General features: G+C 43.5%; 1 protein-coding gene across 4 annotated transcripts in view; it reads left to right on the forward strand.

The window, feature by feature from the left end:
- The window catches only part of RELN (reelin), a 906,715-nt gene that overhangs the window by 675,553 nt on the left and 209,835 nt on the right, over nt 1-21,327 (forward strand). For all 4 annotated transcript variants that reach the window (XM_075345182.1, XM_075345183.1, XM_075345181.1 and 1 more), the window contains one exon: nt 7,533-7,733. In XM_075345182.1, coding sequence (XP_075201297.1) covers nt 7,533-7,733 — 201 coding nt within the window. The remainder of the gene's footprint in view (nt 1-7,532; nt 7,734-21,327) is intronic.

Here is a 21,327-nt window from a genome sequence, read left to right on the forward strand (position 1 = left end):
CTTAAAGAACTGATAGACTCAGCCAAAAAGTTCTCTGGTGAACCAGATTTTTCTAAAAAAGAATTGACACTACAAAATGACATAGAGAGATTCCAACATAACGTAAAAGAAAGAAAACATAAACAATTTGTTCGCGATCTACAGGATTTTAGAGAGAACAGAGCATATATTTTCCTTAATAACAAAACACTGCATACCGAGATCCCCATAGACCCCTCATCCTCTGACACCGAGGCCTCTGAGAGTGATACCAGGGGTGGGAGAGGGGGTCAGGCGCGAAAAGGGAAAGGCTCTTTCTCTAACAGAGGCAGAGGAAACCAATTTACACAGGGGCCTCGTTTTTTAGACCGCGAGTACTCACTGAGGAGCCGAACAGAGGGGAGGGGCCAATTTCCGAAATAGGCCTGCAGGTTCTTAACCTGTCCTCCCGACCTCTCAGTGATTTGGAAAAGTCTATGCTTGAACGGGGTCTCTCCTTTGTCCCCACATCCGATTTCAATTTATTTATGTGTGTCAAAGACTTGAACCTCTTCGCACGAAAACTCAAGTGGAGGAAGCATTTTTGTAGACAAGATGGTAGGACCTGTGAAGAATTGGGTATTCCACCCGACATGCTGTCGGATGTTAGGCTACTCGAATCATTAGCCATAGAAAATCCCAACACTAGGGGTGAGGGGCCCTTTACCATCTTAAAAAATAAAAGCACAAAAATGCCGCCTCCACAAAGTGAGATGTCCACAGTGGATGTTTTCGTCAATCTGGTGACAGAGGATTTGAAAAAATTGAGTCAGCAAAATCCTTTCTCCACTTATAACTGTACGGGAGAGGAAATCAGGGCCCTGCGGGGGCTTGAACAGGATCGCCACATTGTGATAAAACCCTCAGATAAGGGAGGCAATGTGGTGATCCTGGACTCTGAAAAATACCGCAGAATGTGCCTGGATCTCTTGGATGATAGAGAAGGGTATGACGTTTTGAGGGAAAATCCAACAAAGATGTTTTTGTCTGAATTAAAAATCTTGCTGGATGAGGCCTTGGCCTCTAAGGTTATTGACAAGAAAGAATATGAATTCCTGCTGCCCCAGAATCCAACTATTGCTACCTTCTATGGGCTGCCGAAGGTGCACAAGGGACTAGACCCACTCAAAGGCAGACCCATAGTATCGGGAATCAATAGCATTTGCCAAAATCTGGGCAAATATTTGGACATTGTCTTGCGACCCTTTGTCACATCTTTGCAATCCTATACCAGAGATTCCACCGATTTTCTGAGGAAGATCGATGGTATATGTGTTGATGATGGGTGCATTTTGGCAAGTATTGATGTGGAGGCACTGTACTCCTCAATACCGCATGACAAGGGATTGCAGGCTGCTGAGTACTTCTTGTCCACCAGGGGTTGTCAATTCTTACAACATAATGCTTTTGTACTGAGGGCACTCAATTTTTGTCTAACTAGGAACTACTTTGTTTTCGACGGTAAATTCTTCCACCAGCGCAGGGGCACCGCGATGGGGAGCCCTTGTGCCCCCTCGTATGCAAATTTGCTCCTGGGCTGGTGGGAGGAGACAATGGTCTTTGCCGGCGAGGACGAAGTGGAGGACACCCACAGAGTGGAACTCTGGGCACGCTATATTGATGACGTATTCGTCATCTGGCGTGGCCCGGAGAGTACCCTTGAAAGCTTTGTTAACAAACTAAATGACAACCCTATTGGTTTACACTTTACCTACGAGACCAATCGCACTACCCTACCTTTCTTGGATATCTTGGTCACTAAGACAGAGGGAGGTGCCCTTAAAACGCGCACCTACAGAAAACCAACCTCTACAAACTCCCTTCTAAGATGGGAGAGCAATCACCCAGCACCCCTCAAAAGGGGAATACCTAAGGGCCAGTATCTGAGGATGCGGAGGAACTGTTCCGATGAGAGATCATTTAAACATCAAGCAGATGATCTCAGGGATAGGTTCTTGGAGAGAGGTTATCCTGAAAGAGTTTTGAAAAAGGCCTATAATGAAACTAAAACAATAAAGAGAACAGACCTCCTAGTTTCAGCCCCCGAGAAAGGTGGTGATGGACCAATCAGGTTCATCACGACCTATTCAAACGGGTCACAACAAGTAAGAAATATCTTGGAAAGATACTGGGGTATCCTCCGAATGGATAAAGACCTTGAACATAAGGTCGGTGAATATCCCCACGTCACCTACAAAAAAGGGAGGTCGATTGAGGATAGACTTGTCCACAGCCACTTCCAGGCACCCCAACAACATACTTGGCTAAAATCTAACATGAAAGGGTGCTATAGATGTGGGAAATGTGTGGCATGTCCATTCATCAACTCCTCAAAAAACTTTAACTCAAATGTCACTCAGGAGCTATTTGATATACGCCACTTCATAAACTGCCGGTCCCGGGGTATTATCTACAAGGCCACATGCGAATGTGGCCTTGAATACGTGGGAAAAACCATCAGGGAGTTTAGACGGCGTATTGGGGACCACTTGGGGGACATAGAACATAAGAGAGAGACCCCCTTAGCCCGACATGTAAATAATGTCCACGGAGGAAAGAAAAACGTCATATCATTTATTGGTATTGATAAGATTGAACAACCCCTGAGAGGTGGTGACTGGGACCGCCTGGTACTACAACGAGAGACCAGGTGGATTTTCAGGTTGGATACAGTGGCCCCCAAAGGCCTGAATGAGCAGTTAAACTATGGCTGTTACATCTGACTTCTCTCGGATTTTCGCTCGGTTTGAGCATAATGACACTGTCACTTTCTGTTCTATCCCTTCTCTGCTAGAAATAATGATCCTTAGACCACTGACTTTCCAGCCTGCTAAAATATCATTGGACACAATGAGGTCATTTTATGACCCACTTTGCTACTAGCATGGTGGAAGAGTAACTCTTTACCTTCCATTTCTTTGACTTGAAGCATATTAAATTACACAACTTCCGCAACACTCACCAAACCTCATATATATCTCACACAGTGCTTATCTTAATTACCTAATGGAGTTACTAAAATAATGATATACATATTGATGGTTATGACGAGCCTAACTTTATCTCCAGCACAGACTAATGGGGACAAGGGTAAGTTTGAAATAGGCTCATGAAACATGTGATACACTTGCCCAGTGGTTTTGGATATACACAACACTGTGCGGCTGATTCTGGGCTGGATGTGCCTGCACATATGTGACAGGCTGCTTGGATTTTTCCCTATAAGCAGCCTGGACGGCCGGGGGCGTGTCCCACTGGTGTGGGCAGATCCTACACTGCTGTAATGCTCAGAATGAAGCGATGACACGGTGGATCACATGGTGAACCATGTGTGTATCACGTGATGTGTTCCAAGCCTCGCTTCTGTGAACACAACCAGGAAGTCCTGTGCACATGCTGGATAATGGAGACCGAACGATATGGAAACACTGTGACACGTGGAATCCTGGCGTCCTTACTCCTTCAGCTGGTGGTGAGTGTTGATCATGTGAGGTGATTAATGTTGCACCTGATCGGAAGTTTTGTGGATTGGCTTTGTGGGCCCCGACCATACATTTATAGGTCAGAATGAGTGGGGCTAACTGTTTGCAGCATTTGGTGTGTGTGGACCTTGCAGGCATTACACCATCACTGGCCCTGATACTTTTAACCCATGTTTGGTCCCCTGAGGAGTCACTAAAACGTGACGAAACGCGTCGGGAGGCATGTGGGGCTGTTTTGAACAAGGACAACAATAGGTTCAGTTGTGGACCGTCCTTGTTAGGACGGGAGTCAATGGGGTTTAGGGTGAGTTACATCAACCTGGAATCCAAGCCCCACCTTGGCCCTGTCAGCAAGAGATGCTGTGATAAGCAACAGAAGATCATCTGAATGGGTGAGATCTTCCCTGTTTTTTTGCCTAACTTGTGTGTTGATTACAGCCAATAGGTGTTTATATGTATTTTTCGTACCTTCAGTGAAGGAAAAATATATATCCTTTTGCCTGTGTTATTTTATGACTCTGACCTGAGCATAATGGAACTATTGTCGTTATGACTATGTGCTATCCACTGATAGTGTTAACCAGCTCTCAACACATGATTTAGTTGTCCCATTGTCTATCTTGCCCAAGGGACGTATCTGTGGCCCTTTTGAGCTTTATATACAGCTCTGGGCAGTGTGTGATTTGTGACCTGCATGGTCAAACCTTCGGTTTTAATATTGCTTTTTGTGTGTTTTAAGGAATAAAATAAAGGTTAAATTTTAATATTATCTCACTGGTGCTATTCCCTAACAAATTGTGAGCCCTTGTCCTGGAAGGAACACCAATCTTTGGTTCCTTTGCTTACTTGCTACCGTCACACTAAGCAACATCGTAGCAACATCGCTGCTGAGGCACAACTTGCTAGTAATGTCACTGTGTGTGACATCCAGCAACAACCTGGCCCCTGCTGTGAGGTCGTTGGTTGTTGCTGAATGTCCTGGACCATTTTTTAGTTGCTGTTCTCCCGCTGTGAAGCACACATCGCTGTGTGTGACAGCGACAGAGCAATAACTGAATGTGCAGGCAGCAGGAGCCGGCTTCTGCGGACACTGGTAACCAATGTAAATATCGGGTAACCAAGAAGCCCTTTCCTTGGTTACCCGATATTTACCTTCGTTACCAGCGTCCGCCGCTCTCAGCTGTCAGTGCCGGCTCCCTGCACACGTAGCTGGAGTACACATCGGGTAATTAACCCGATGTGTACTGTGGCTAGGAGTTCAGGGAACAGGGAGCTGTCACTGGCAGTGTGAGAGCGACGGACGCTGGTAATGAAGGTAAATATCGGGTAACCAAGGGAAGGGCTTCTTGGTTACCCGATGTTTAACGTGGTTACCAGCGTCCGCAGAAGCCGGCTCCCTGCTGCCTGCACACTTAGCAGAGTACACATCGGGTAATTAACCCGATGTGTACTGTGGCTAGGTGTGCAGGGAGCCAGCGCTAAGCGGTGTGCGCTGGTAACCAAGGTAAATATCGGTTTGGTTACCCGATATTTACCTTAGTTACCAAGCGCAGCATGCTTCCACGTGTAGCGACGCTCCAGCGATCCCTGCCAGGTCAGGTTGCTGGTGGGATCGCTGAAGCGTCGCTTAGTGTGACATCTCACCAGCGACCTCCTAGCAACTTACCAGCGATCTCTATCAGGTTGTATCGTTGTTGGGATCGCTGGTAAGTTGTTTAGTGTGACTGGGCCTTTAGGGATCCTGTCAGAATACAGTTTTTCGGGCATGATTATTACTGGCAGCACAAACCCTGTGTACACGTAGAAATTTGCTAACAACAATATGCAAATGCTATAGGGACCCAGCAATTATAACAAATTATTCAATACAATTTACATCAGTCCATGTAAAAGTGCATTCAAACGAGTGCTAATTGAGTTGTTAAATCTTCAGTCACCACCAAAAAGACTCTGAGGCCTTCACATGTCAGTATTTTCTATTAGTGTTCCTGTGCCAAAACCAGGAGTGGAACTAGAGAAAACTATAATTGGAAGATTGACACTTGTTCAGTGTTTTGGAGAAAATTCTGTTTTTGGTATACGAGTACTGATGAAGCACTGATGCAAAATACTGATTTGTGAATAAAGCCTTACATAGGTTGCTGGTTCGGTATCCCACTTATTTATGTCAATGAAGAACTTTTATTAATATTGCCATATTTTTTCTCAAACAGAATAACAAATAGCTAACTATTAAGTCAAGAACAGTCATTAAATATTAGGAAATAGGTATGATGTGGAAACAAGCACAAAGATTTTATCATTCAGCGCAAATGTGTATTCAACCATTCTAACCCTTTACAACACAGAAAACGTAAAGGTAAAACAGAAATCTGCATATTTCCACAATATGCAGGGGCTTACATAAAAATCATGCGACCCCATAGCAGAAATTCTAATTGTCCTCCTACCCTCCCCCCACAAATAAATAAATAAATAAATATATATTCGTCTGGGTCACTTACGAACATATCTCACAACTTTACAGGATTTCCAAAGTGATTTTCCTCTTATTGTTATTGAAGCCTGTAGATTCTCCTTTCTTTGCACCCATAAAGTATGATGCCAACATAAGTTTCCCACAAGCACTGTATGATACCACCACAATGAAGTCCTCCAAAGTACCCTCCATGGTGATCCTACTGTACCCACTCTCAACTACTCCGGCAAAGTAGGGTGACCTCAGCACTTTATGATCCCCCACCTGTGACCCCCAGACAGCCCTACATGCGGTATAATGGGAATACCTACAGTATAATGGCCCCCATATCTCTTCAAACAGTATAATGGCCCCAACCAGCCCTTCAAACAGTATAATGGCCCCCACACATCCGTCCCCACAGTATAATGGATCTGACACAAACCTTCACACTGTGTACAATTGATTGCATACAGTATAATGGCCCTCACATAGACCTCTATAAAATATGAAGACTTATTGCCCTTCAAATATTATAAGGGCTCCAACATTTCCCTCTAAATAGTATTGACCTCCACATAGCCCTCCAAATATTGTAATTGCCCACACATAGCCTTGCATAGAGTATAGCTGGCCCCACATAGTCCTCCATATAATATTATGCAGCCTCCTAATCCTCCTTCTATTAGCACCCAATAGTCCTCCATATAGTTTAATGCACCCAATAGTCCTTCAGTTAGTATAATGCACCTCCAATAGTCCTTGATATATTATACAGTAATGTACCTCATAGTCCTACATATACTATAATGCACTCCGTAGTCCTTCATATAGTATAATGCATCCCCATAGTCTTCCATATAGTATAATGCATCCCCATAGTCTTCCATATAGTATAATACACCCCATAGTTCTCCATATAGTATAATACACCCCTCATAATTCTACACATATTATAATGCTCACCCCATAGTCCTCCACATATTATAATGCACACCCCATAGTTTTCCATATATTATAATACATAATCCATAGCCCTTCATTAAGTTTAATGCACACCCAACAGTCCTCCAAATAGTATAATGCACAAACCATATCCGCTCATATAGTATAATGTCATTTTCCCACTGCTCCAGTGTCCTTGGTGACAGATCTATAGGCAATGCAAATCTCGGCAGGGCAGGTGCGCAGTAATTATGTAATTGTGCCCACTGTGCTAAGACGTCAGAGTTCAGACACAGCAAGAGAATGATGAAGGAGGGAGTGGACAGCTGAGTTCTCCATCTTTCATCATTACATTTAACTGCGGTGCCTCCTGACTCACGGGCTCCATCGCAGCTGCTTGGTCTGCCGCCATTGGCTGTACGCTACTGACAGAATGGATAGAAGATGATGATTTTCAGTAACTAAGTTTTGCTAATAGCATGTTATTTAAAAAAAATTAAATCAGTCTAGTACAATAGATATTATTTCAACATTTCTAAAATGTTATAGTTGTTTCTTAGTATATTCTACTGCAGATGTGTTAAAAAATAAAATATATTCATATTGTTTTTGGGTTTTTTTCCAATTAGAATTTTTACGAAAAACCTGCTTTTGACTATCCGATGAATCAGTTGAGTGTTTGGCTAATGATGGCAAATGAAGGGATGGTTAAAAATGAAAGCTTCTGCTCTATTACCCCCTCCGCTATGATATTTGGAAAATCGGATGGTGACCGATTTGCTGTAACTCGGGATCTAACTTTGAAACCTGGATATGTACTGGAATTCAAGGTATTTCAGTGTTCCCCACTAATAGATTAATAGTGGAGTGCTGTACAAAGTGTAGAACACAATTTCAACTTACATGTCTTTTTTCAGTTTCTGTATATTTTGCAACACTTGAAAGCATAACCTGGGTATTCTAGTGGTGATAAAATAATCAGCTATTACCTCTCCTGTGCTCTCTCATGTCCTTTATACTAAGTATCTTCACACTGCTTTCAGTCTGGATAATGTCTGGATTTGTGCTGCACATGCTCAATAGTGAAGTTACTTAAAGGCCAGGGGAGCAATTTCACTAATGGGCAGGTCTGTGTAAAGTATGTGGGTGGATACATCGGCGCAGACAATGAGGAGGCAGTGGTGACTGAACTGTGGAGGAGGGGCACAGGGCAGGCAGTGGTAGTAGTCACGGTTGCAGGGGTCAACAGACCGCAGCGCAGCCGTTCTTTAACCCCTTGCATCTCTGTCGCCGTACCACACACAGAAGAACTCCGCAACCATTCAGGCAAAACCATTTTCTTCCTATCAAATGACAAAGTCAAGGCAGAGTTTTTTCTTCCAAACATGTAAACGTTATTGTTCTTCCTCCCTTGCATTATTTCGGTCCGCGTTCCACCAGCAACGTTACACATCCCTTGGGGGTTCCTTCTACAAGTCCGTCTATTATACAACTTAGCAGCTGTCCATATTTCAGGCACTTAGGTTCTGTCTGACACCCCTAGGCCTCTCATTCCTCCACTTAACTTCATGCTGGCACCAACCAGTTCATTAAGTCTGTTGGGCCACTTCACGCCACCCACAGGGGACACTAACGCACACGAAGAACCGCAACCAACAGTGCTCTCCCATCCATGCCCAGGCCAGGATCCAGCCATTCCCTACTCCTTGAGGGTGCACTGACCTTCAGTTGGGTGAGCAATTTTTGAGTATTCCAAGCCAGACAATATGGATACCAGACCCCCAACCATCAGGACTATACCCCTCTTTTTGGGGACATAGTTAACCAATTTGAAGTGGAACCCACGCATCACAGCCACAGGGGTGACCCTTAGGGTTATATTCTTCACAAGGGCTCTTATCACAACACCAGCTAGGGGACTCTCCTACTTCCTACTCTCTGTCTCTCCCTTTGTATCCATTACTCTCCTCCAATTACTCTGTCTCCCTGCCCACCCAGGTGCCAGGACAGCCATGATATAACACTTCCACCTGGTGGCTATTACAGAGTACACACATTACAATATTTATACATCTAACGTGTATTACCCGTGTGCTGGCTACTTCTGCAGGGGTGGACCTAGTCCTCACCCCCTTACAGAACCATCAACGGTTTCTTAACTATAGTGGAACCTTGGTTTACGAGAACAATCCATTCTGGGAGTGTGCTTGTAAACCAAGTTACTCGTCTAGCAAAGCAAAATTTCCCATTGGAAATAATGCAAGCTCAGACAATTCGTTCCACAACTTGTTCAATATAGCAACAATTCAAAAATGAAAACGCTCACCACTTCGTAGGTATCCCTGTGTAAACCCTCAGTCAGCCTCCTTAGAGATCCAAGCAGGATGGTGGTAGCCAGCCACTTAGTGAAACAATAGCATAAAGTAGAAGAAATCCGTTGGGAATCCGTCAGGTAGAGTAAAAATTAACTTTTAATTCTTCCAAAATAAAAATTCGTAACACTGGCAATTTACATACTGGATAATTAGATGTTCAGACGTGGAAAAAACAACGCGTTTCAGCGGCGATGCCTTCCTCCGGTTCTCACCTCGTAAACCGAGGTTCCACTGTATATACAAATCAAAGATTAGCACTTTAAATGTGAGATATTGCTATTGCACAAGTAACAGTAGTAAAACAGATTATTTCACAGTGAAAAATCAGTGACACACAAATACAGATTACCATCACAATATTACTGTAATAATATTATTCTTATCACTAACTATCACCCTCAGTGTTATTATACTCTAGATCCCTCTAGCAGGGAAACATCAGTGTCACTCTATTTGTTACTGGAGTCTACTTTTCTAAATAATACTAAACAGGTCACTTGCCCACAAGTCCAAATCAGGAGTTTACGCACACATAGGGATGGGCGAACCCGAACTGTAAAGTTCGGGGTCCGTACCGAACACATGATGTTCATGCACACGACCCAGAACAAGAGCTTTCCTGGGAAGCTCGTGTTACAGTTCGGGTCCGGGGCTGTAAAAAAAAGCACGTTATTAAAAAACATTATGATCATACTTACAGGTCCCGCGACGCGTCCTGCAGACTGTGTCTCCCGTCCGTCTGATCATTGCTGTTTTGCGCCCCCGGTAACCAGCACGGAGTTACAGGACCTTCCGTGATGTCATACCCATGTGACCAGTCACGTGTGAATGTTGTATTCCCTCATTGGCTACAGACTGGTTACGTGAGTATGACGTCATCAAAGGTCCTTGTGTGCTGTGATGCGAGTGTCACATCGCATCGTATCACAGCGCACAATATCCCGACAGCAGCGGGTCAGCTGGGTTTATTTCCATGCAGCTGAGCCGCTCCTGTCTTGAGAGTGAGGTGATGCAATGCGAGATGTAAGTGCAATCATCCCCTCACTGTCAGCCTCTGCTTCATCGCTCTGTCCAGAGCAATGTAGCAGACCTGACATGGCTCTCTGTGCTTCTCACTATTTATAGACACTGTCTGTGCACAGTGATGTAGCAGAGCTAACATGGCTCTCTTTGCTTTTCCCTATGTATAGACTGTGTCTGTGCATAGTGATGAAGCAGAGTTGACATTGCTGTCCCTGTGGATTACGTCGGACTAAGGATCTTTTAATACTAAAGATGGAGTCTGTAAATGTTTTTTTGTTTTATTTCTAATAATAAAGTTTTTCTATGTGTTGTGGTTTTTTTTTTACTGTTTCCATGAAATTCATGGTGGCCATGTCTTATTTGGCGTGACACAATGAATTTCGGGCTTAGTACCATCTGAGAATACAAAGTTGGTATTAACTCCTTTATTACCCAGCGTGTCACCCGTCATCAGGGCCACTGGACGAGTCAGGTAACGCGCCTGGAAATGGCGCTAATAAACAGTGCGCCATTTCCAGCGGCTGCTGCGGGCTGCCGAGAATCCCAGCCCCCAGCTGCCTGGCTCTACCTGACTGGCGATCAAAATACGGCGGGAGCCCACGCATTTTTTTTAATTATTTTTTTAAATAAAAAAAAATTAATGGGCTTCCCTGTATTTTGATCGCCAGCCAAGGTAAATCAGGCAGCGGGGGTGGCAGCCCGCAACCGTCCACTTTCTCTACTGAGAATCAAAAATACTGCAGAGCGCTACGTCATTTTTTTAAATGATTTATTTTTACAGTGCTGTGATGTCAGGCAATCACAGACCCGACACAGAGAAGGGGCTTCTGTGATTGCCTGTTTCAGGAGGGGACAGCCATGTAGTCTTGTTCAGCTGGTCACACCCACTTACCTAGAGGCAAATTATACAGTCAAAAAATCAGAAAAACTGAAAATTTTGCAGTGATCTCTTAATTTTTGCCAGATATATATATCTAATATATATAAAGCTCACTGTATGTATGTATGTATCTGTGTATGTATGTATGTCCGCTAAAGGAATCCGCACCGTCGCATTTACAATCACGAAATTTTGCACAGACGCCTCATGTGACCCAGGGAGAGTCGTAGACTATGTTTTGACAGAAAAATTTAACCCCATGCTTTACAGTTAGTCTCTAAAATCCTGCCGCCATTAAACTGAATGGAGGTGGGAGCTATAGGTTATTAATAGCAACTGTCAGTGGTTGCTATAGGAGCAAAATAAACTGTTAGTTGAAGCTTATGCATGAGGTTATATAATGTCAGTGGAGAGATGGATAGAGAGACAGAAAAAGGCAGACAGACAGAGACACAGACAGAGACAGACGGGGAAAGAGACAGACGGGGAAAGAGACAGACCTGGAAAGAGACAGACCTGGAAAGAGACAGACGGGCAAAGAGACAGACGGGCAAAGAGACAGACGGGCAAAGAGACAGACGGGCAAAGAGACAGACGGGCAAAGAGACAGACGGGGAAAGAGACAGACGGGCAAAGAGACAGACGGGCAAAGAGACAGACGGGCAAAGAGACAGACCTGGAGAAGACAGACCTGGAGAAGACAGACCTGGAGAAGACAGACGGGCAAAGAGACAGACGGGCAAAGAGACAGACGGGCAAAGAGACAGACGGGCAAAGAGACAGACGGGCAAAGAGACAGACGGGCAAAGAGACAGACGGGCAAAGAGACAGACGGGCAAAGAGACAGACGGGGAAAGAGACAGACGGGCAAAGAGACAGACGGGCAAAGAGACAGACGGGCAAAGAGACAGACGGGCAAAGAGACAGACGGGCAAAGAGACAGACGGGCAAAGAGACAGACGGGCAAAGAGACAGACGGGCAAAGAGACAGACGGGCAAAGAGACAGACGGGGAAAGAGACAGACGGGGAAAGAGACAGACGGGGAAAGAGACAGACGGGGAAAGAGACAGCCCTCGAAAGAGACAGCCCTCGAAAGAGACACTGACGGGGAAAGAGACAGTCCTCGAAAGAGACACTGACGGGGAAAGAGACAGACAGAAACACATAGACACAGACACAGAGATAGAGAGAGACAGACAGACACAGAGATGGAGACAGACTGATGCAAATACAGACAGAGATAGAAATAGTCAGTCAGACAGAGACAGACACAGACAGACAAGGAAAGAGACAGCCCTGGAAAGAGACAGCCCTGGAAAGAGACAGCCCTGGAAAGAGACAGATGGGCAAAGAGACAAACAGACACACACATAGAGAAAGACAGACACAGAGATGGAGACAGATAGACTGATACAAATACAGACAGAGATAGAAATAGTCAGACAGAGACAGACACAGACAGACAAGGAAAGAGACAGACAGCAACACACAGACAGAGACTGGGAGAGAGACAGAGAGACAGTTACTATCCCGGGCAACGCCCGGGTACTACAGCTAGTATATATATATATATATATATATATATATATATATATACTGCTCAAAAAAATAAAGGGAACGTTTAGAACTAGGATGCCGTATTTTAGTGTTCTCTTTATTGTTTTTGAGCAGTATATATACAGTGCTATGCAGAAGTTTGAGCACCACTGGTCAAAATTTCTGTTATTGTGAACAGTTAATCAAGTTGAAAATGAAATGATCTCTAAAAGGCATAAAGTTAAAGATGACACATTTCCTTTATATTTTAGGTAAGAACAAAAAAAAATATTTTCATCTTTAACATTTTAAAAACTACAAAAATGAAAATGGGCCAATGCAAAAGTTTGAACACCCTTGGAGATTTGTGTGCTCAGATAACTTTGACTATCATTTCAGACCTTAATTAGCCTGTTAGGTTTGTTCATTATCATAGTTAGGAAAGGGCAGGTGATGCAAATTTCACAGCTTTATAAAAACCCAGCTTCCTCTAACCTTGTGCAAATAAAACAACAGCCATGGGTTTTTCAAAGCAGCTACCTAGCACTCTGAAAATGAAAATGGTGAAGGCCCACAAAGCAGAAGAAAGCTAGGAGAAAATAGCAAAGCGTTTTCAAGTTGCCTTTTCCTCAGTTTGAAAAGTAATTCAGAAATGGCACTTACAGAAACAGTGGAGGTCAGGAAAAGGTCTGGAAAACCAAGCAAAATTTCTGTGAGAGCTGCTCGTAGGATTGCTAAAGTGGCAAATCAGAACCTTCACTTCACTGCAAAAGTCCTTCAGGAAGATTTAGCCGACTCTGGAGTTATGGTATATTGTTCTACTGTTCAGAGACATCTACAGAAAAATGGCCTTCATGGAAGAGTCATCTGAAGGAAACCTCTCCTGCGTCCTAACCATAAAATTTAGCATCAGAAGTATGCAAAATAACATCTAAACAAGACTGATGTATTTTGGAAACAAGTTGTGTTAACTGATGAGGTTAAAATAGAACTCCTTGGCCACAATGATCAAACCAAATGTTTGGGAAAAAAAGGAGACAGAATGTCATTATAAGAACATCTCGCCAACCTTTAAGCATGGGGGTGGATTAATCATGCTTTGGGTTGTGTTCTATCCAATGGCACTGGAACATTTCACGGGTAGAGGGAAGAATGGATTCAATTAAAGTTTAACAAATTCTTCAAGCAAACATAACACCATCTGTAAAAAAGCTGAAGTTGAAAAGAGGATGACTTCTACAAATGGATAAGGATCCTAAACACAATTGAAAATCCACATTAGCCTATGTCAAAAGGTACAAGCTGAAGGTTTTACAATGGCCCTCACAGTCCCCTGATCTGAACATCATTGAAAATCTGGCTAGACCGCAAAAGAGCAGTGCATGCAAAAGGACCCAGGAATCTTACAGAACAAGAAGACTTTTCCAAGGAAGAAAGCATGAAAATCCCTCAAATAAGAATTGAAAGACTCTTGGCTGGCTACAAAAAACATTTACAAGCTTTGATACTTGCCAAAGGGGGTGCTGCAGGGTACTAACCATGCAGGGTACCCAATATTTTGCATTGGCCAACTTTATTTTTTGTTGTGAATTTAAAAATGTAAAAAATAGATATATTTTTTTTCTGTCTAAAATTGGGAGGATATGTGTTATCCTTAACCTTATGGCTTTTACAGATAATTGCATCTTCAACTTGCTTAATTGTTCAGAATATCAGTAAATTTGACCAGGAGTGCTCAAACTTTTGCATGCCACTGTATATATATAAAATGCACACAATATATTTGTATAAACATAAATAATTTAAAAAAATAATGTGCACCATGGTATTTTGATTCTCAGCGCAGATAAAGTGGACGGCTACGGGCTGCCACCCCCACCCCCATCTGCCTAGCTTTACCTTGGCTGGCAATCAAAATACAGGGAAGCCCATTTTTTTGGGGGTTATTTAAAAAAAATTAAAAACATGTGTGGGCTCCCGCTGCATTTTCTATTGCTAGCTAAGGGTAATCCAAGCAGCTACTGGCTTCTAACCCTTACTGCTTGGTGTTGCCTTCACTGGCAATGGAAAATCCAGGGAAGCCCTTTTTTTAAAAAAGTTTTTTGCCAAAAAACAAACAAAAAAAAAAAATGTTGTGGGCTTCGCCATATTTGTGTATGCTAGCCAGGTACAGCAGGCAGGGACGGGTTGCCCCCAGCTGCCTATTTGTACCCAGCTGGGAACCAAAAATATAGGGAAGCCTTTTTTTAATTATTTCATGAATTTCATGAAAATCTTTTTAAAAAAACGACGTGGGCCCAATTTTTGTGTCCAGCCAGGTTCATCTAGGCAGCTGGTGATTGGAATCCACAGCGCAGGTTGGCCCAAGCTTTCTGGGCCCCCCGGATGCAAATTGCAGTCTGCAGCCGCCGCAGAAAATGGTGCTTTCATAAAAGCGCCATCTTCTGTCGCTGTATCCAATTCTTCCAGCGGCCCTGGTGCCGGGTGGTACGCCGGGTAATAAGGGGTTAATACCAGCTTTGTTTTACCAGCTGGTATTAAGCCCGAGATTCTTAATGTCAGGCCAAGTTTGACCCGGCCATTAAGAATCTCCAATAAAGGGTTAAAAAAGACACCACACAGAGAAAAAATACTTTATTATAAATAAATACACAGACACACTTAGGGACTTCATGTTTATTACTCCCTCTCACCCCTCCACGATCCTGGTCTTCTGTCTTCTTCAACCGATCTAGCTCTGCTTTTCAGAATACACGGGGGGGGGAGGAAGAACACTTCTGCTCCCCGTGCAGTCTAATCACTCAATGAGTGAGCAGAAGTGGCGGGTTGGTAAGCGGTGACGTCACTGCTGCCACTGTTGCCATAGTAACCTAAAGAGCAGGTTACTATAGCAACGATGACCTCCGATGAGCTCCGCTATTCATCACCGGCTGTGGCAGCCAATGTGGACATGTGGACCTGCATGTGGTCTGACTCTGTAAAGAGCGCCAACATGCAGGGACGGGGAGCCAAGCATGTGCCGAGCATCTCGCCGGCACACAGCACTCTCCGAGTATACCGAGTACTCAGATGCTTGGGCGAACACCGCGTACCGGCGAGATGCACTGACAGGACCTAGCATGACGCTATAGACATATGACCGGTCTATAACCAACAAGGTAATGCAACATTCACACGTGACTGGTCACATGGTTATGATATCATGTAAGGTCTTATCATCAGTGCTGGTTACCAGGAGGGCACAGTGATGATCAAATGAAGAAGCGGCAGGAGACAAAGTTTGCAGGAATCGTCGCGGGACCTGTAAGTATAATCACAATGTTTATTATTAACTGTAAAAAAAAAAAAATATGTTCAAAGAGGAAAAATTAATTGAAGACCAAAGAAAAAATCCCCTTAAAAATACTCTTTATTAATAATTATTACAACGGTATACCGTAGAACCATGAATACAGTTCATCCAGACCGTGGTCAAGTGAAGGGGGTGCAAGGCATATAAACTTAGGTGTAGGTAAAGGGGTAGTGGTAATAGGGTAGCAATAAACCACCAAGAATAAAACCAGGAGTTATATAAAGGGCTTTAGGTCTAGCAATTAGCTCTCACTGTCATCTGCCTACCAGCAGCGTTGCACCATAATTTTCTGAGTGCCCTCCACGCCTTGTCGACTCTCCCGTACATTGCCCTAAATAGATAATTGCCAAAAAATGGGCCCCATCACCATTAATACGTGTGCAAAATAAACCGTGCCCAAAGCTGTCAATAGTCAATTATGAGGTAATATGTTGACCTCATCAGTTGTTAAATAACATAAATCTACATGCCTGAGTCTGCAAAATAGACTAATACTCGTAAGGCACAAAATGAGGCCTAAAGATAATATAATGAAAATTCCCAGCAGGGACTTATCTGCCAGGATCTCCAAAGAACCTAGTCCCAATGCGATGCCCCCCGAATTTCTTGGGGTTCATCACGGGACCTTCACAGGACAATAGTCCATGAACAAAAGGCCATCTAATATACATTTCAAGAGCAGACGATACAGATGCCTGGATAAAATCCCAAGATTGAGATTATTTAGTGTCCAGTATGTGATAGGACGCTCCAGCGGTTAGATAGAGCATGGCATAAGTCCAATACCGTCTCTCTGTGTAGGAAGCAACGGCCCGGCTCTAGATCTTGACTGACATTTTGTCTGCAGCATCACCATGAAGTTGCGTGTTTTGAGCTTGCCCAGCATTATCTGGTCTTCCTCAGGTACTTCTACTAGCACAGGTCATGGGCTTTCACTGGCACTGATCATGGGCTTCTACTGGAGTGGGTCATGGCTTTCTACTGGTGTGGGTAACGGGATTATATTGGTGTGGAACACTGGCTTCTACTGAACGGGCGTCTACTGGCACAGGTCAGGGTCTTCTACTTTGCTTAAGTCACCAATCTTCCTCTCAGCTCAGGTCACTAATCCTCCTCTCAGCTTAGGTCACTGATCTTCTCAACTTGGGTGACAGAGATTCCTCTCAGCTTAGGTCTTCTCTGGGATTTGTCTACTCTAACACCCTTTTGTGGCAATGGGGCTGTAAGCCTGCTTCACTGCCACACCTCATTCCTGGAACAGGATTCTTACCCCAATTCCTTTCATTTTGGCCCACCCAGGCCTTTTTATATTTAGTAATTGCAACTCACCTCTCACCTGACACAGTGTCTCCTCTAAAATCTTCCCTTTCGGCGAGCTGACAACAGTGTTTCCTTGCAGACACTATGAGAGGCTAGCTGAATGTATCTTCTCCTGCATCTTCTGCTTAAGCTACTCCCTTACATTTTCAATCCTCTTATCCTGAAAATCCCCGATATTACCATTTTACTACTGTAAATTTCTTAGTACTTATCACTGGCCATTTATGAAAAACTTTAAATTAGGTTTTGTAGAAACAGAGAAGTCAGAGTCGAAACTTTGCAGACTCCCCAGTCCTGCTTATACAGCATCCTTTGTCATTCCCAATAGTGTGATAGGGTCCTGTTACTTGTAGCGACGTTCCTGCGATCCTGACAACGATACGACCTGGTCAGGATCGCTGGTACGTCGAACATGGTTGCACGTAAGCTGGCAAACAGTCAGATTTAATTAAAGGCGCAGCAACGATACAGCGATCCGTATAATGACCTCAGCGGTCGTTGGGACCCTGTCACACAGCAGCTATTCTGACTACTCAGACCTCGATAGAAGCGTAGTGTTTCCACCCAGGCGTGCCAACGAGGCCGCTTGTCGTTGTTTTGGTGTCAAACACAGCGATGCATGCTGCCCAGCGGGGCACCAATGATCAAAAAATGAACCAGGACGTTCAGGTACGATCAGCGAGGGGGGTCGATGCTATGTGTCACAAATAGCGAGCTCGCTAGCGAGGTCGCTGTTGTGTCACAAAACCTGTGATGTTTCAGCGATCACGCTAACAACATCGCTATGTGTAATGGGGCTTTAAGCTGTGAAGTTCTTTGTTTTAGCGACTCAGCCTCATTAAACCTATTGACCATCAGTTCTGTGACAGTAGTTTACTGTTTATTTGATAAATGGGTTATCATCTTACCTCCTCCCCTGCATGTAAATTGTAAAGCCCCCCATACACCTTAGATTAATGTTGGATGAACACGCCAACACAGTTTAATGTGAATGTGAATCCTGTACAATTTATTGAAAAAATGCCGACCTGGCTTGTCTTATTTTGGATTTCCGATCATATTGTCTCATGAAGATAAGTCATCACCAGATATGTCTGTAGATGGCTCTTTCATAGAAAACACAGAAGTGCCTGGATGAACTAGCGCTCCTGTACATGGGAATGGTAGAATGATCGGCCAAATCATCGTTTAGCTAACAGTCTAGTGGGTATGGCTGCCTTTTGTAAAACTTAGTTTAACATGTAAGCAGTGATATGTCGACAGACATTGAATAGTGAAAACAATTCAGGACCTATCTAATGTTTTAAAATAAGCAATAAGAGTTTAAAAAAAAACATTTAATAGCGCTGAGGCCAAACAACAAAAAAATGCGTAGGTTAAGTAGAACTTCTGAATACCAATAAGCTTATTGGTATTTTACTTTTTCTATGTCACTTTACTGTTTTACTTGTGGTACATGACGCTCTAATGCTGCTTTTTTATACATAATCTCTAACTTGTGAGTATTTATTTAATCACCCATATACAGTGTGTCCACCCATATCCTGTCCACTGCCATTAACTTGAGAATGGCGGCAGCTATAGGCATAGAAGTGGTGTCTAGGTATAGTAAAGTAGCCATACGCTACGCAATGAAACCACCTATAGCACCACCTGGTGGAAAACAATGGAGTTAGCATTTTTATCTCGAAAACGGAACAAGATAGAGAAAAAAAGTGAATTACAAAGTTGTAAGGCATCATCAATTCAATATGTATCGACACTTTGCATACAGAAATGCCATGATATGAAACCCATGACCCCCCCCAAAACATTGAATGCTGGTCACGTATATGGCGCTCATTTAACGTTGATGCTCAAAGTGTCCACCATCAGCTGCAATGCACATCTGGACTCTGGACAGCATACTGTATCTTGCTGCACGTTGTGCAATATGGTAGGTGACACGTTTGCACAAGCATCTGTGATACGTCGTCGTAGGTCCTGCAATGTTGGTGGAGGGGTCGCATACACCTGCTGTTTGATGTGAACCTCACAGAAAGAAGTCCAATGGGGTCAGGTCAGGTGAGCATGGAGGCCTTTCCATGCAGCTACCATACCCAATGACTTGTAGGAAGGTCTCCATGAGGTATCACTTCACGTCCGCAGCCTTGTAAGTTTTACACATTCTAATCATAGCATTTCTGTATGCAAGGTGTCAATTCGTATTGAATTAATGATGCCCTACAACTTTGTAATTCATTTTTTTCTCTATCTCGTTCCATTTTCAAGATAAAAATGCTAACTCTGTTGTTTTCCACCAGATGGCGCTATAGGTGGTTTCATTGCGTAGCGTATGGCTACTTTACTATACCTAGACACCACTTCTATGCCTATAGCTGCCGCCATTCTCAAGTTAATGGCGGTGAACAGGATATGGGTAAACACACTGTATAGAGTTTTGCATGCAGTTTTGGGATATCATGTACTTCTGTAAATTTATTGAATTTGGTCTGGCTATTCACATACTTGTGTGATGCTGGGTTCCATATATTTGTATTAGGGTGTTGCCGGATTTCCCTAATTCATACCGTCCATCTATTGGGTTGTTCCATTTTTATTATATTTTAATTTTGTTTAGTAAAGGATATTTATATTTTTATCTTTACTGTAGCTTGCATATTTTCTTCTTGGTTTTGGTATGATTAATGTATATACTTTGAGCCCCCACTAGTAGGTTTTGATATTGTTGGTATAATTAGTGTTTGTATGCCAAAACTACAAGAGGAACTTACTGGGAAAAACTATAATTGAAAGACTGACACCTGCTTTGTGCTTTGGAAACACTTCTAGTTTTGGCATACAAATACTGGTGAAATGCTGATCAAAAATATCAGTGTGAATGAGGCTTTAAAAAGTGATGCATACAGTTGAAACCAGAAGTTTCCATACACTATCTAAAAATACACATATGCATATTTTCTCACTATCTGACATGTAATCAATAAATCTTTCCCGTTTTAGGTCAGTTAGGAATCAAAATTATTTCTATTTGCCAAATGCCAGAATAATGAGAAAGAGAATGTTTTAAGGCATTTTTATTACTTTCTGCAAAGTCAAAGGTTTACATACACTAATATTACTATACCTTTAAACAATATGGGACAGCCCATATGATGATATCATGTCTATTGAAGCTTCTGATCGATTTATTGGCAACATCTGACTTAATTAGAGACACACCTATGAAACACACTGCTTCTTTGTGTAGCATCATGGAAAAGTTAAAAGAAATCAGCCAAGATCTCAGAAAGAGACTTGTGGACTTGCAGAAGTCTGGTTCATCCTTGGGTGCATTTAAGGCCCCTTTCACACGTCAGTGATTCTGGTATGTTTGTGCTTTTTTTTTAAACGTACCAGAATCACTGACATACGCAGACCCATTATAATGAATAGGTCTGCTCACACGTCAGTGATTTTTCACTGCACGTGTCTCCGTGCGGCGTACCCGCGTGTGCGTGATTGCTGCACGGAGACATGTCCATTTTTTTCTGGCATCACTGATGTTCCACAGACCACGCAGTGGTGTGGTCCGTGAAACACGTGCCAGAAAAAAACGTGCATTTAAAATAATAAACATTTTAACTCACCCGGCGTCCAGCGATGTCCTCTGCAGCCCGTTCTCCCTGCTGCTTCTAAGCCGGCTGATTACTGTCGCGCATATTCATTATGCGCAACACAGCCGACCCGGAAGCAGCTGCTGCAGGGGTCACCGCCGGCCGGATGCTGCGTCACGGGAGCGATCAGCACCATGGACAGCGGGAGCGGGCGCAGGTGAGTTGATTTCTAAGTGCAATCACGGGCCACGGATAATGGAGCCCGGATTGCACTTAGACAACCCACGTGTGCCGTGATTCACGGCACACGCAGGGACATGTGCGTGTTTTACACGCCAGTG

Source organism: Anomaloglossus baeobatrachus, chromosome 4, assembly GCF_048569485.1.
Source record: "Anomaloglossus baeobatrachus isolate aAnoBae1 chromosome 4, aAnoBae1.hap1, whole genome shotgun sequence".
Classification (NCBI taxonomy): Eukaryota; Metazoa; Chordata; class Amphibia; order Anura; family Aromobatidae; genus Anomaloglossus; species Anomaloglossus baeobatrachus.